The sequence below is a fragment of the Chlamydotis macqueenii genome, chromosome 15 (genome assembly GCF_036417535.1).
Source record: "Chlamydotis macqueenii isolate bChlMac1 chromosome 15, bChlMac1.mat, whole genome shotgun sequence".
Lineage (NCBI taxonomy): Eukaryota > Metazoa > Chordata > Aves > Otidiformes > Otididae > Chlamydotis > Chlamydotis macqueenii.
Genome location: NC_141570.1, coordinates 14,584,871 through 14,600,007, shown reverse-complemented (window position 1 = coordinate 14,600,007; position 15,137 = coordinate 14,584,871). Strand labels below are relative to the sequence as shown.

General features: G+C 60.0%; 1 protein-coding gene across 2 annotated transcripts; it reads left to right on the top strand.

Moving 5' to 3' along the window:
- Nucleotides 1–146: 146 nt before the first annotated feature.
- Nucleotides 147–3,754, top strand: MRPL28 (mitochondrial ribosomal protein L28). 2 transcript variants are annotated; one of them, XM_086759419.1, is made up of 5 exons: nt 150–474; nt 646–798; nt 1,570–1,704; nt 2,375–2,461; nt 3,356–3,754. In XM_086759419.1, exons 1-5 carry the CDS (start codon nt 187–189, stop codon nt 3,431–3,433), a joined length of 741 nt encoding a protein of 246 aa, XP_086615545.1. In that variant the 5' UTR covers nt 150–186; the 3' UTR covers nt 3,434–3,754. The 2 variants fall into 2 exon arrangements, with proteins under 2 accessions (XP_086615546.1, XP_086615545.1); XM_086759420.1 differs by lacking the exon at nt 2,375–2,461 and having other exon boundaries at nt 147–474.
- The last annotated feature ends 11,383 nt before the right edge of the window (nt 3,755–15,137 follow it).

Below are 15,137 nucleotides of genomic sequence, written 5' to 3'. Positions count from 1 at the left end.
GGTTGGCGTTGACGCCGAGGTGCCCATCCCTCGACGGGCGAAACGCGGGCGCGGCGCGGCCCCTGCCGGCCGCCGTCCTGCCTTCCGCGGCCCATCCGCGCCAGCCAATGAGAGGCGGCTCCGGGCTCCCGTTTCCGGCCGCGGTGGCCGCTGGGAGCGGGAAGCGGCGGCGGCGGCGGGAGGGCGATGCCGCTGCACCGGTACCCGCCGCGGCTCTGGCCGGCCCTGCGGCTGCGGGAGGGCATCTGCGCGCGGCTGCCGGAGCACTACCTGGCGGCGCTGCGGGACGAGACGCCGCCCACGCCCGTGCACTGGCGGCCGCTGGGCGCGCGCTACCGGCGGAACCCGCGCACCGGTGAGCGGGAGCGCGTGCAGGACGTGCCGGTGCCCGTGTACCTGCCGCCCGCCGCTCAGGAGGGGCTCTGGGGCGGCGAGGGCTGGATCCGCGGCTTCCGCTATGCGCGCAACGACAAGGTGAGCGTTCCGGCCTTGCGGTGTTACCGGACCGGCGGTGCCGTGCCCGGGGAGTCCCGGGCGACCGCGGCTTGCTGGCGGCGGCCTCCGCCTTCCCCCCCCACCCCTGCGGCACGGGCTGCCCGCCTGGCCCCCGGCGCGGCCGGGCCCTGACGGCCGCTCTGCGCCCAGCTCTCCACCAGGCTGCCCAAGGTCTGGAAGCCGCAGCTCTTCGAGCGGCAGTTCTACAGCGAGATCCTGGACGCCACGCTGACCGTCACCGTCACCATGCGGACGCTGGACCTCATCGACGAGGCCTACGGCTTCGACTTCTACATCCTGAAGGTGAGGCCCTGCGCCCGGCGGGGCTTCGGCGCGGGTTTAAAGCTTCCAGCCTTTATACAATCACAGACTGGTTTGGGTGGGAAGGGACCTTCAGAGGCCACCCAGTCCAACCCCCCTGCCAGGAGCAGGGACATCTCCAACCAGATCAGGTTGCTCAGAGCCTCATCCAGCCTGGCCCTGAACGTTTCCAGGGATGGGGCCTCCACCACCTCTCTGGGCAACCTGTTCCAGTGTTCTGTAACTCGCATCGTAAAAAATTTTTTCCTAATTTCCAATCTAAATCTGCCTCCCTCTATTTTAAAACCATTGCCCCTCGTCCTATCACACCAGGCCCTGCTGAAGAGTCTCTCCCCACCTTTCCCACCAGCCCCCTTTGGGCACTGGGAGCCGCTCTCAGGTCTCCCCGGAGCCTCCTCTTCTGCAGGCTGAACAGCCCCAGCTCTCTCAGCCTGTCCTCATAAGAGAGGTGCTCCAGCCCTCTCATCATCTTCGTGGCCCTCCTCTGGACCTTCTCCAACTGCTCCATGTCCTTCTTGTGTTGGGGGCTCCAGAACTGGACACACTTTAGTACCCCTTGGCTTGGTAATAAAGTTCGGAACCATGATCGGATTAGCTCCACAACGAATCCAAGGGATTCTTCCTTCAGGACGCGTGTCCCGAGAGCCTCTACAGCATGTGGACAAACCGCTAGCGTTGTCTGCGTGCTGGCGGGTCCACGTGTTCAGCAGCTGGTCTCTCGGTGCAGTTTAACACCAGGCTTTATTTCTCCAGACTCCGAAAGCCGATATGTGCTCGAAACTCGGGATGGATTTGAAGCGCACGATGCTGCTGCGGCTTGCGCGGCGGGATCCCAAGCTGCATCCCGACGATCCAGCCAGAAGAGAGGCAATCTATGACAAGTACCAGGTGCGTGCCTGACCCGCAGTTTCCGCCCTGGTGTCTGCAGCGATGTTTGCTGCTTTTCCAGACTTGTAATGCCACAGTCACCCTGCCACAGTGCAAACCAGTGTTAATCCTCCTGCGTTTAGGGTACGGGCAGAGAAGGCCTAAACATCATGATGGTTTAAAAAACCTGATGATTTTTCTTATCTGTGGGCTGCTCATTTCTCTACTGGTCACTTAAGAGGACAAAAGTCTGCATTCTTGCTGCGACCGAGGTTGGTGAGGGTCTGCAGCAAGCACTGGTAGGCACTGGCGCTGCCGACAGCAGCGAGAATTTGTCCTGGTGCTGGAGCCGGGATCCCAGCCTGCCTGTGCGCGTTCCGTGCTGTGCAGCTGGTGGCGGCTGCCGGCACAGAAACACCCCCAGCACCCACGGTCCTGTGCAGCCGTGCTGAGAAGCAGCCCCAGAACGGGAGGGGAGGCGCAGCAGTGGACACAACAGATCAGGGAAAGCAGGACCCTCACAGAGGTAAAAGGAGAGCGGGGAAGTGGATTTTGGTTGCCAGAAATGAGGGAGCGGTGTTTTAAGGTTTCTCTGCAGTAACATTCCTACTGGATCACATCTTTTTGTGAGTTGGATTTATGTCTTGGGCACCTGGAAAGACTGTACTGCCCGCTCCTTCTTCTGTCACAGGAATTCGTGATCCCAGAAGAGGAAGCTGAATGGGTTGGCTTGAGTTTAGAAGAGGCAATAGAAAAACAGAGGCTCCTAGAAAAAAAGGTGAGTTTCTGAGGCAACGCTTAGCACTGAGATGTCCTAGCTGCACATCCAGCTGATGTGAGCGCTCCTGAGCCGTGCACTGGAAGCGGTGCTCCGAAACTCCTGAGCAGCTCTGTGAGCCCACTTAAATTTGGGTACCTGAAACATGAGTGCGTCGTAAACCAGATCAGGGGAGAGATACTCGGGGGGCTGGCTCATAACACCTGCCCCGCTGCGTGAACGTCTTTGCCGTTGGTTGCTGCCTGCTGTACTTCTTGTGCGTTGGTCCCTGTGGACATGAGCTCCGGGCTCGCTCCGGTCGTCACCTGTCGCTGCAGCTCGCTTGTTCGATGTGCTGTGCAGAGGAGGGTGCACCACAGGGCTGCTGCGGCAAAGGGGCTTCCTGAGGGAGGGGGTTCTCCTGATGATGTTTCTCCCAGACCTTTTGGCTCCTTTTGTGACCCCAACAGGGATGAGAAGGTCGGGAGCACCGCATAAGGCGGTGCAGGGCCCTGGAGCCTGTGAGGCTCCGCTTCTTCGAGGGGTGCATTCTGCCAATGTGCTTCAGTGCCGCTCCGGTTTAGAGCCATGTGAGGAGGGAGGTGCCTTTAGAAGGGATCCTGGAGCTACTGATGGTTCTCATCTGCAGGCAGAGCTGGGAAGCTGGAGAATGTCCCACACAGATGCCGGTTAGCTCTGAGGGAAGGTTACAAAGCTGAGCAGCAGCTCTGTCTGGAGGAGCAGCCTAGCAGGTTTTCTTCTTCAGCCACTGAAAAAAAACCTGGCCCATCTTCCTCTGGTTTTAGCTGTTCACGCTCCCGCGGCGGTGGCTCTGTGGGCTCACCGTTACACTTCGCCCCTTGCTGCTGCTCAGCTTCCCTCCTTGTAAGCTGCTTCTCCTCTGCTTTGTTTCAGGACCCTGTCCCGCTCTTTAAGGTATATGCCGAAGAGCTGGTCAACCAGCTGAAAGAACAGGCGCTGCAGAAGCGGTAGAAGGAAAGAAACCTTTGGAGGAAAACCCCTGCTGCAGATGGAGCTGGGCGGTTCAGTGACCCTTCTGCCTGAACCACGTTGTGTGCAAAGGGACACATGAAGGGCGTGTTGCAGTTATCGAGGTCTGGTGACAGCCTGAATTCAGTTCCTGTGGGCTGAGGAAAGAATTTCTGTCCTGTGGCCGCTGAAAGCGTTCTTTTCACACCGACTTAACGTGGTTCTTCTGCCTGTACGAGTAGTTGGCTGCTGTTGAGAGCTTGAGCAGGGCGTAAAATGAAATATGCATTTTTGGGAATATCAGTAAATTCTTCTGTGATCCTCGTTGCCCGTTAGTCCATTATAGCAGGGACTGTGAGGCACGGTGGTGTAACTTAGATCAGTCCCAGCCTCCTGCAGCAGACGATTGTGCCCCGAAACCCTGACCCCAAACCCCTGCCTCAAGCCGTGCGTGCCAGCAGGTGGGGCTGAGCTCCCCAGCCGCAGTTGCTGGCCGTACAGCTCACTCTCCCCCTTGGGTTCCAGCGCTGTTTCTGTTTGAAGCTGGTGATCTTTAAAGCTTTTATTTTGTAAAAATGCAGCTGAAGTGGGTGTTGAAGCACTTACCACAATTACGGGCTTGTATCCCTGGTGGCATCCGTACGCTCCGTGGCCCTGCAGCGGGTTTCTGGCTGGAGGAAAGCAGCCTCTCCTCTCTTTCCCTCAGCTCTGAGGTGAGGGACGAGCACAGAGCTTGCAGGATGGGCCTCACGTGAGCCAAATCCCTGGGTTGTTGTCCCAGGAGGAGGCTTTGCCTTAACCTCGCCTTGGGACGCGACGTGCTCCCCCTCCAGCGCATGAGGGCAAGTGTACGGTCTTGGTTTCTGAACCACAGGACCCACGATAAAGAGAGAAACTGGGCTTGTAGACCAGTGTGCGGCTGGTCCCCCCTGCACTGGTGTGGAGTAGGACCACAGGGGAGCAGAAGTTCCCAGTGCTTTAATGTCTGCCTTAAAGATTTGGGAGAGGGGTGCTGGGTAGGCACAGAGCCTCTGCAGGGCTGTGCTAGGTGCCTGGGGCTGGGGGAGGTGGTTGAGGGGAACGTGACCTAAATGGTGGCATTTCATGAAGACCAGGCTCCTTTGCTGTTTTTTGGACCAGGGAACGGGTTGGAGCCCTCGCAAGGGGTACCTGGGCCCCCGGGTGAGTGTGGCAGGCTGCGCAGCCCCGGCTGGGCAGGGGCTGCCGGACTGGGGGTACGCTGTCTCCGCACGGCAGCAGGAGGCCGAGCACTGTGGGGGACAGGTTTTTGGCAAAAGCTGGGACGTTTCCAGCCTGCCTGTACGCCCCGGCTGCGACGAGTCCAGGTTCTCAAGAGCAAACTGGCGCGGAAGGTCGCATTTGCCTAATTAATGATTTTGTAGCTAGGCCAGCACAATGCCGTTTGCTTATCTTCTCCCTCTTCTGCAACTGAGCTGAGTGGGAAGCCGCTGCCCAGCTCCTCGGGGACCCTGACACTCTGCCCTCGTTAGAGATAATTAGCTGGGACACGCTCCTTGTTTGACAGCTCTGCTCATCATTAGGGCTCGCACAGCTCATGCATTTTAATGCAGCTCTGAGCAAAGCCCCAGACTGTGGCTCCGTCCCGGCCCCTCCTCCGTAGTTTACTGGAACGTGCTGGTGCGCGTCTGGCCTCCTGGGCCCAGTGCAGCTGCAGCAGCGCGTGGCTGGCGCCCGCCCGGACCCTGCTCTCGGCCTCGTGGGGGTCCTGATGGCCTCACAGCCCTTCAGGGTGAGGGGGCTGTTTGGGATGGCTGAGGGGGCTGTTTGGGATGGCTGAGGGGGCCATTACCAGCCCCTCCGCTGTACTTGGGGCTAGCAGTTCTGCAAAATCATTTTCCAGTTGCGTGCTGCCGTGTCTCTCGGGGAGGCTTTCGCTGCACGTCCTCTGCAGCTGGAATTGTCTGTCCTTGAAGTTGACTCTGTTCCTCAGCGCTGCTCGTCGCACACGCCCACTCTGCAGGATTTGCTGCCTTGGGAAGGTTTGGTGGGTGATGAGGGGCAGCGGGAGCTTTCGGCCAGACCCGGGGGGAGAGCTCCTGTCCCGCGGGGCGTGGGGTGCCAATGGGGGGACTGCCAGAGTGCAAGAGGAACTGCAGGAGTTTCTCCATGGGGAAGCTGTTGGGGACATCGTTAATCGTGACTTCTGAGTTAGAGCTCTCCGTTCTTTCATCCTGCGTTGGCTGTGGAACCCTGCCCTTGCTCCTTTCCCTGCACCCACGCTGGGCGTGGCCGGGAGCGTCCCCCTGTGGAGATAATCATGGAGATGCTCTCCTGACTTGAGGAAAGCTGGAAACTGCTTGCGGACCAGGGATGCTGCAGCTTCATGGAAAGCAAAGTCCGTAGTCCCACAGTTGCAACCATGCGGGGCTGGCTCGTCCTCCTGCTAGGCAGAGCAGCGTCTCAAGGTGGGCAGGGAGCCCCTGCACGGCTTCGGGGTGGTTTGGGCAATGGTGCCCCCAGCCAGGTTGCCCTGAGGAGCTGGAGGAGCAGCTCAGGGGCCGGTGTTGGACCTGTCCTGGTTTTATGCAGCTCTGACCGCAGATGGAGAGCTTCATCCCACTTTGGAGGTGGTTTTTATCTGTCGAGGGGGGCTCGCTCTGGCAGGTGTCGGGTTCCTTCGCTGCCTGAACAAGGAAAATTGGAGGAGCTGGTTGTTCCCGGGAAGCCACAGGTGCTGCAAACCCGTGGGTGTCAATCAGGTGCTGTCAGCTTGAGGCTGCAAACCTGCCCTGGGACAGGGGAAGGGCCTGGCCGCCGAGCGCAGCGCAGGCCTGAGCACCCCCTCAGGCTTCTGCAAAGGTCGCCAGGCGCCGGCCGTGTCCAGCACCCGCCACCGCGAGGATGCTGAGCTCCGCTGCACGTGCACGGCAAATACCACGGCTGGGAGCGCAGACAGCGGCTTGCGAGGACGTGGCAGCCGCCGACAGAGTGCCAGAGAGCCCTGCCCAGAGTCACCTGGAATTTGGCAGCGTAAGATAAGGGGTAAGAGGCGGGTAGCAGTGGAGACTGCTCGGAAGGGGAAACAGTGAAAAACAATCCCGGTAAGACAGCAATGCAAGGAAAAATCCCGAGGAAAAGCGGCAGGCCGAGGTTTGTGCCGAGCTGTCAATGCAATTCCTGGGCAAGACAGTTGCTAGTTTGCACCTTGGCCATGGAATCACTTGTTTGATTTATTTTCCTGCGCAGGGACTGCAGCCAGCCCTAGGAGGATTTCTGACGGGGCAGGAAAAGGGGGCTGGTCAGCCCTACCCGACCGCAGCGCTCTGCCGGAGCCTTTCCTGCTCGGCCATCCCACATGAGCACCGCTCGTCTGTAAGCACACCGAGGGACGGGCCTGGGCCATGCCTTGCGTTGTGCCAGCGCTCCCCACAGCCGTGAGCTCCTGAGAGCCACCCTGCAGAACCACAGGGTACCAACAGTCACCATCCTGCCTGAAGCTCCTCCTAAAGCCATGTGCTGTGCTCTCTCGTGTCCCATCCACCCCGGGAAGCGTCTCCTGCGCCAAGAAAGCACCTCCAGAAGCGTCTGTGGGCAGGGACAGCGGGATGGAGCCATTGCCCGCACGCTGGATCACCAGGAGCCCAGCGAAGCGGAGCAGCAGACAACAGCCTAGCTCTGCGTGAGCATCCCTGGGGGTGCTGTGGGGCTGCTGGCCATGGGGGCCGTTGGCTGTGCCCAGTAGAAGGCCTTGGTGGCTCTCCATGAGTGACTGGTGGGTTTCCCGGCCCTGCTGGTTACCTCCATCCGCAGCTCCTGCTGCACGTCGCTGGCTCAGACCAGGCTCCTCGGCTGCAGGAGGAAGGGCTGGGGGGTGGCAGAGGCAGCCGTGCCACCCTGGGACTGGCCACAGGCACCTTTGCCTGGCTGGACTCTGCGGTGCGTGTGCATCTCCGCTGCACGCGTTTCCTAGGCAGTCATCGCCATGGTAACGTGGAAAATGGTGCTGTTTCAGGCCAGTTAGAGCACCCTGACGCAGGCAGAAAACGGCATTTCTGAGGTAGAAGCTGGGCTTTGCTCACAGGGCCTCCAGGTACCTGGGGATGTGGCTGCTCAGAGGAGGTCCTCGTGGGAGCCGCTGCCCCCGGGGATGCGTCCCAAGCTGGGGTTGAAAGGTGGTGGAGGGAGCACACGGGGTGGGAGACGCTGGGGAAACGGGAGCAGCTGCAAAGTGGGATGGATTCTCCAGCAGCGTTCCTGGCATGGGAGGTCCCTGGGACCACCTTGGGGTCCAAAGCAGCCCGGGGCTGGTACAGAGGATGGGACGGGCATTTCATGGAGCTGCGTCCTCAGGCAGCATCCTCCACCTGCAAGAGCCGTCCAGCACCGTGCTGGTGTTTCCTAGCTCTCGCTGCGTTATTCATGGGTGTAAGCAGCAGTCTTCCATTTTGCGAGGATGTGCAGTCAGGCTGGATTTTCCCGTGTGCTTTATTGTGCCTTTACAAAGACAGAACCCTACCTGCTGTCTAATCCTGCGGGCGGTCCTGGCAGAGCCTTCTGCAGCTCCTCGCCAGCCTTCATCTCCTGCCTGAATCAACCAGGGATTGTCAGCAAACCCCACCACCTCCCTTTCCAGCCACTGTGCCAAGAGACCTTGGGGCTGCCCAGTCCTCCACGCCGCTGCAAAATGCCCACTTTGTGCTTTAACTGGCGCAGGGGCTTGCCCACCGATCCCACGGCACCTTAATTTCCTTGAGAGCCCTTGACACGGGCCCCTCCTGAATGTGTTTTGAGACCCAGGTGGACCTTCCCAGCTGGATCTCACCTTTACAGAAGACATCCAGCTGCCCTGGCAGCTCTCCGTGTGCCCGCCCTTTTCATTCCTTAGGATGTTGTACATCAGCTTCTGAGGCTGGTTGAGAACCTGAGCTTGATTGAATCCTCCTCCTGAAAGCCATGCATGGATCTTGAGGGGCTTCACGTAGGGGAGAGTCTTTACTCCTTACTTTAAACTTCCTTGTTCCAACTCTGGGAATTGAGCCTTGCCACGCTCTGGCTCCCAAGGCTTCTTCACCTGTTTCCTCCTTTTCCTCGCTTTGTAACCTCTCGACCTATCTGATGTGTCAGCTACATCTTTTGCTGCAAGACTTTTTCTCTAGAGATCATTAGTTGTGGCCTTTTCTTTTCGAAACAGTCCTCAAACGTTGGTTTTAAAGCGTGCAACCAGAGCTGGGCACCGGCATCAAACTGGGGCAAATCTCTTCGCACGTAGGCACTGGGCTGGCAGGCTTCTGCCTGGCCAGGCGGTCCTGAGATGCGCAGAGCTGGGACCTGCTGGAGCGCAGAGGTGAGAAATCGCCTGTGTACAGACCTTGTCCCTCTCACTCCCCTCTCCTCCGTGAACACTGTGCTCCGCGCAGCTGTTATCGATTTTTCCTTGTTTTCTGTACGAGAGACAGCAGAAAAAGGAGAACTGGGGCCTTTGCAGGGCTCTGGGAAGGCACTTTTGGGGGGGGGGGGGGGGGGGGTAGCTCTGCAGCGGGGTCCAAGACAATGGGTCCTTGCAGAGGGGCCAGGAGGTCCCGGGTGGGAGGAGAGTGGGGGGCGGCGGGAGCCTGGCGTGGGAGCTGGGGTGGTGGGCGCAGAGCGAGGCCGGTGGGCGTGTGTGGCTAAAGGCGTGATGGCGTGTGGCTAAAACTCGGGATCCTGTGAGCCGGGGAGTTACCATGGGAACCGCCGGAGGATGCTCGGGAGGGCAGCGCAGCTCTGCCGCCACGGCGCTGGCCTTGGCGCCTGCGCCCGGGTCCCCAGCCACACATGCAGGTGGAAGGCTCCCGTTGCCCGGAGCGGGGCTGCGTGGGCCCCTGGCCTTGCAGGGCTCCCAAACCCCGCTCCGTGCCTGGCAGAGCCCCGAGCAGGCCAGCTCCTGGCCCAGAGCGCAGCCAGCTGCTTCGCTGCCCTGCGGTGAGCTGGGTGCCAGAGTGCTCGGCGGAATCGGGGCGCTGCTGGCCGGCATGTCTGTTTGAGCCGAGCCGGCTGTTGGCCCAAGCGCAGATGGTGAGAGCCCAGCCCTCGGTGCCTCTCCTCGCTTGCCCCTGGCCCTGACGCCAGCTGTTTGCCCAGTTGGCCCGGCGCTGGGACCAGCTGTGTCGGCAGCGCTGCTCCGGGTACCAGCCAGCTCCTTTCCCCAGGCCACTCTGCTTCCTGGGAAGCCTTTGGTGAGACCATTGTCACCAGCCCTTTGCACACCCAAGAAGGCTGTGTTGCGTGCGCCACCCCCGTGCGTTGCTGCCGACGCCTTCCAAGCCGGCTGCTGGTGGGGCTTCCCTGTCCGACTCCCCTTGGTGTCCCAGGCGGGATGTATTTATTTTGGTGCCCACAAACTGTTTTCAGGAGCATCTCTGCTCACTCCCTGGCACAACTGTCGGAGGCAGTGGCCTGCCCTGTCCTGGCTCTGCCTGTAACGCGTGAAAAGGAAAATTGTTATCGCATCTGCCAGGCTCCAAACCGCCCTTTCTGGGATTAGGTAGGTAGGGCTGTTTGCGGATCAGCTGGTTCCTCCCCCGGTTCCCCCGGAAGCCCTGGAGATGCCTGCTCACCCAATGGCTTCTTGCTGTTCCCTCCTCAGCTGGTTTCACGTTGACATCTGTGGTCACCTCTGGCTCTGCACTCCGCAGTGAGCCGGGTGGGAATGCCCTGGTTCTTCCGTTACCAGCAAGGAGCTGGGGCAGCATCTCCCAGTGCTCCAGTGCAGCTGCTCTGACGGACTTGTCCCTACCCTGCTCCTCTCTCACGCTGCTGCCCGTCAGCTCTCCATTTCCCAGGGTCTCTCCAGCCCTTAGATTCTCCCTAAGACCCTTTTTTTCCCATTTTCCTGGAACGGCTGTTTGGAGCCAGCAATGACCAGCAGGGACGGAAGAGCCCTGCGGGTGTCCCAGCTGGTGGGGCTGGGCTGGGCGCCTGTTGGCTGTTCTCTGGCTGCAGCCTTCATCCCTGGACTGTGAAGATGGAGTTGGGACCACGCTCCTTGCCTGCCTCTCACCTGGAGACGAGCCTCTCACCTGGCCATGAGCATGAATCCTGGTTTGTGCTCACTGGTCTGGCAACAAGACCTCTGTCCGTCGTCACCAAACCCCCTCCAGGAGAAACGAGGGCTCCCTGCCCTGCAGACCTGGCCAGGAGCAGCTCTGTGCAAAGACGATGGAGTGGAGAGGGTCTGCCCCAGCATCCCGGCCTCAAGGGATGAGCATGGCCGGGGCCAGAGGTACGAGGCGGCCAGCACCACTGGCGGGTCCAGCTGAGCCGGGCAGTGCTGGTGCCACGCGCCGCGGACGTGAATCGCTGCTGGCAGCAGTGGGGAAGGAGGGCGGAAGCAACGGAGGACTGTTCGGCCCCATCCCGACTCTGGACGAACCAGTGCGAAATCCCCACGAACGGCAGACGTGGTGGCAAGAGCCCGCCGCAGCCAGACCCTCGCACCCGCGGGGCCTCGCGCGTCCCCACCCAGCGCCGCTCCATGGAGGAGGAGGATGGCGAGGGCTGCAGGAGGGTGTGGGAGAGCCCCAGCGTCGAGGCATTGTGCAGCGGGAGCGGCGGCGAAAGGCCAGGGGGAAGGCGCTGCCTTCTGCAACAGCCTTCAAAGAGTTTTCCTCAAGTGTTGCTGCTCTTCAGGGCTTCCTCCTCCAAAAAAAAAAAAAAAAAGATGGGGGAAAAAAGGCGACGAGGAAGAGTAATCTCTCGGTGTGGGATGAAAGCGGCCTGTCTTGACTATTTACCCAGCAATTATAAGTAAATCGGTGGTGCCTAACGGGGCCGGTTGCCATAGTGACGATGGGATGGAAGGACCAGCATTTGGTCCTGGCTGCAGCCAATCAGGTTGGGAAGCCCAAGCTGCAATATAAAGTAAAGATTCCCATCTTCCAGCCACGCACTTGCCAAGAAAGGGAAATAGGTTCAAGAGTCTGGGGAAAAAAAGTGCTCCGGCCGGCGGCAAGCAGGGCGGCTGCTCCCGTCATGGCGGACTGCGAACGCCCGGGCAGGTGAGAAATCCCAACTCTCCCCATCTCCCCGCTTATTGTTCTCCCGCGCCGCGGTCCCCTCCGCCGCCCCACCCCACCCACGCCGCCGCCCCGACCCCCTCGCCCCGGCACCCGCGATGAAACCCCCCGTTCGGGCGAGACACAAAGGGAGGCGGGTGGAGAAAGGCTCCACCATTCTCCCCAAATTGCCATCGTAGGCCTTTCAAATCAAATTTCGCAAAGCAGCTTCATCAAAGGCCCCCGGCTGAGAGGCGCGAGCCCCATCTTCCTGCCCCCCCAGCAGGTCTGGGGTGGCGCGGTGATCCCGCACAAAGTCGGCACCGCTCCAGAAGTGTCTTTGCAAAAAAAAAAAAAATTTAAAAAAAAATAAATAAAAGAGGAAGGGGAAAAAAGGGGTGAGATGGAGATTAAAAAAACACGAGCGAGAAAGAGCGGCGCCTAAATTGCTCGTCGTCTCCCCATCTCATTACTGGCGACTTCTGAGGACGGGTATTTCCAAAGGCTGCTATGGAAGATTTGTGAATGGAGCCCCCCCGGATGAGATCAAAGCCCCAGGGCCGGGACGGCGGGGTGTGCTGGAGGAGGGGGCGAGCGGCGGCCGCGCCGCAGGATGGTGGGGGGGAGCCTTCCTCCCCTGCTGCCGCTGCCCTCCATGTTTCCCGGTGTCGCTGCTGCTGCCGCCTGACCCATCTTGCAATGGAGACTGGGGACGGCGGCCGGAGCCCAACGGCTGAAACCAAGCCCGGCAAACTCCATCGGCTCACAGTTCGGCAACTCTCCCAAAATTCGGGATTAACGAAGGAGCTTATTCCAACCGGGACCTCTCCGGACACCTCGAGGGTGGCTTCCCCATCGCTGGAGCCCATTCCTTGGGTCTCTTCCCTCCCGGCGAGGCGAGCCGGGCGGGCCACCAGCAGAAGGGCTGAGGACAAAGGCAGGAGGACAGAAGTTGTGCCACTTTCCCTTCCCACTGCCTCCCTTCAAACACGGGCTGCTTTCTTCTGCTGGGTGACAAATTCGGCTCCGGGCAGCGTTCCCACCACCTGCAGACGGGCGCCCCATCAGCAGCACTGGAAGCAAACTCACAGATGGTAAAATAAGAGAGTCGTGTAGGGTTCAAAGAGACCTTCTACGTCAATTGTTATATTATTAGGTAAACTCTAAGAAGAAAATCTTTTAATCCACTGTGGCTAATCCAGTCCACTTTTGTTGGCCAGGACATATTCAGCATCAACAAAAGGCTCTGGCCGACGGACACCGGCATACATAATGTATTGATAACCGCGGGAGCCGGCTCGGCGGCAGAAGGAGCCGCTGCCTGGGCCGGCAGCGGGGGCCGGGGCGGAGGATTTGCCCGACTTTTATCAGTTTTCTTTTCATTTCAAAGAACCCGGCTGATATTTGCACTGCGCTGCTTACCACGGGGAGCACAAAGAGGGCAGGGATGTTCCCAGCACTGGCCGGTCCCGAAACCCTGCCGGGACGCTGCCGGGACCCTCGCTCCTCGCCTCCCCCCGGGGCGGTGGCAGCAGGGGCAGGGTTGCCCCGTGCCCAGTTTTGGGGTGATGGTTCCCATGGAGAGCCGGCAGCTGGGCGCAGCTGGGGTGGCTCCCCCCGAAACGGCCGTCCTGGGCTGGCAGAGTCCCATGGGATTTGCCCTGGGATGGGGGCAGTCGCCTTCCCGCAAGGACACGGGATACAGCTGCTGCGGGAATGGAGCCGCCCGCCCTGCGAAGGGTGAGGTGGAGAGCCGCGCGTGGGTAGACCTTGTCCTCCAAACCCAGAGAAGCAGAGACCGGAGCCGAGGACCAAACTGGAACCAATGGCGGCAAAGGGCAAGTGGGATGTGAGCCGGGACCACGTGGCCGCAGCCCGGCTGATGCGGTGTCTTCTGGCAGGAGGAGGTGGGAGCTGGTGAGATGGAGCTGAGATGGGTTGAGGTGGGCAATGGGGTCTCCCAGGGCTGGTGCTGAAGCCCCCTGGGGCAGGGCAGGGCGGGTCCACAGTGGGGTGGGATGGGACAGGTGGCCAGGCTGGGTCCACGGGTTGAGCCAGTGATTGACAACGGCCGTGAAAGACCTGGCTGGGCAGGCGCTGCTGGCCGTGGGATGAGGATGGGACTGAGCCAGCAGAGACCTCTGCAGAGCAAGGAACCAAGGTCTCTGGTGGGAGTGAGCTTGCTCAGGAGCTTGTGGTCCTCCCAGGATGCCATTGAGTCAAAAATGTCCTTGTCCCCACAGCTCAGTGCCATCCAAGGCCAGTGGCTCAGATATGGCCATGAGGAGCTTCAGTAGGAGCACGGAAAGGAGACTCAGCAATGGAGGGACCAGATGGGCTTGTTTCAAAGAGCCCAGAGGGCTTCCTCAGGGTCTGGTCCTCATGGCAAGGGACAGCAGAGGAGAGGAGCCCTCTCCTGAGGGAAGGGGGTCCCATATCCCCTGAAGGTGGGCACAGGGCGTTCAGCCATTGGGGCAGTGCTAACGGGGCGCTGATGGGGAGTAAGTGACGGTCCCGGTCCATGGAGGAAACGGCCTCCAGGGGATTTGGTGGTTACTGCAAGCCCTAGGTGAAGATTTTCCACTTCCACCACACTCGCAGGTACTCGGAGTCCTCCAGAACTACAGTTTGCCTCGAATGTGGTTAGATTGGCCCATGCTCGGAAGTTTCTGCGGGGATCAGATATCGCACACACAGAGTGATGTCGCTCAAAGCCGTGAGTCACTGAGGCCCACCCGGCGCAGGAGCTGCCAGGCGAGACCAGCACACAAGGAGCACAAACTACCCAGTAGACAGAGATGGGAATCCAGGCTAAACCGTGTTCACCAGGCAGAAGTTTAAGGGCAGGGGCTGCAGAGGTGCCAGGTTCTGGGCGGCTGGTGAATGCAGGACTGAGCTGAGCAGCCTGAGCTAAAGACGTTCCGCGTTGGAGATCTGAAAATACCTCTCCACTGGGAAAAGGGAGCCAAGGACCTCTGCTACAGGCACCTCTGCTCCACGTCCCGCTACAGGAGAAGGCTCAGGTGGGTTGGGATACCTTGTGCCATGGGCTGGGGTGTTGTGGGATGGCTGCCCACAAGATCATAATCTCCAGACACAGCCCGTGAGCGCTCACCCCACCTCATGGCCCTAGGAGGGTCAGAGAAGTGTGGGAAGATTAATAAAAGCCCATGTCAACCTCCTCTGTGAGACGTTCTCCACAACACGACCTCGACATGCTGCGGAAGTTGCTGCTGCGGGAAGATGCTAAGTCCAAGGTCTGGCAAGATTTGATGTTGTGCATCCACCACCACGTGATTTCTTGTGCTTTGGCCAATGGTAGCTGTAAAGGATGAGGAGGAAACGCAATAAGAGGCCTGACTTGCTCATGTTTGCCAGCCATGGTTTCTCCTGAGACTGGTCACCACAGTAGCCAATGCTCATCTGTGGAAGAACTTCTGGCAGAGGTGTATTGGTAATAGAAGGCCCAGTAGGATAAGCAGAGCAGGGAACAAATCCTCTGGGAGAAGACCAGGAGAGTCCAGCACACCGAGGTCAGAAGGCCAAGGCTACCTAGACCTGCTCCTACCGCGGGGGAGAAGAGCTGCGTAGGCTGAAGGACACGGCTGGCAGAAGTGGTGTGAGATGGCTGTGGGTGAGCAGGTTGGACGTGAGAAGATGGCTCCAGGCCTGCAGAGCAGGCAGAAGCCTCT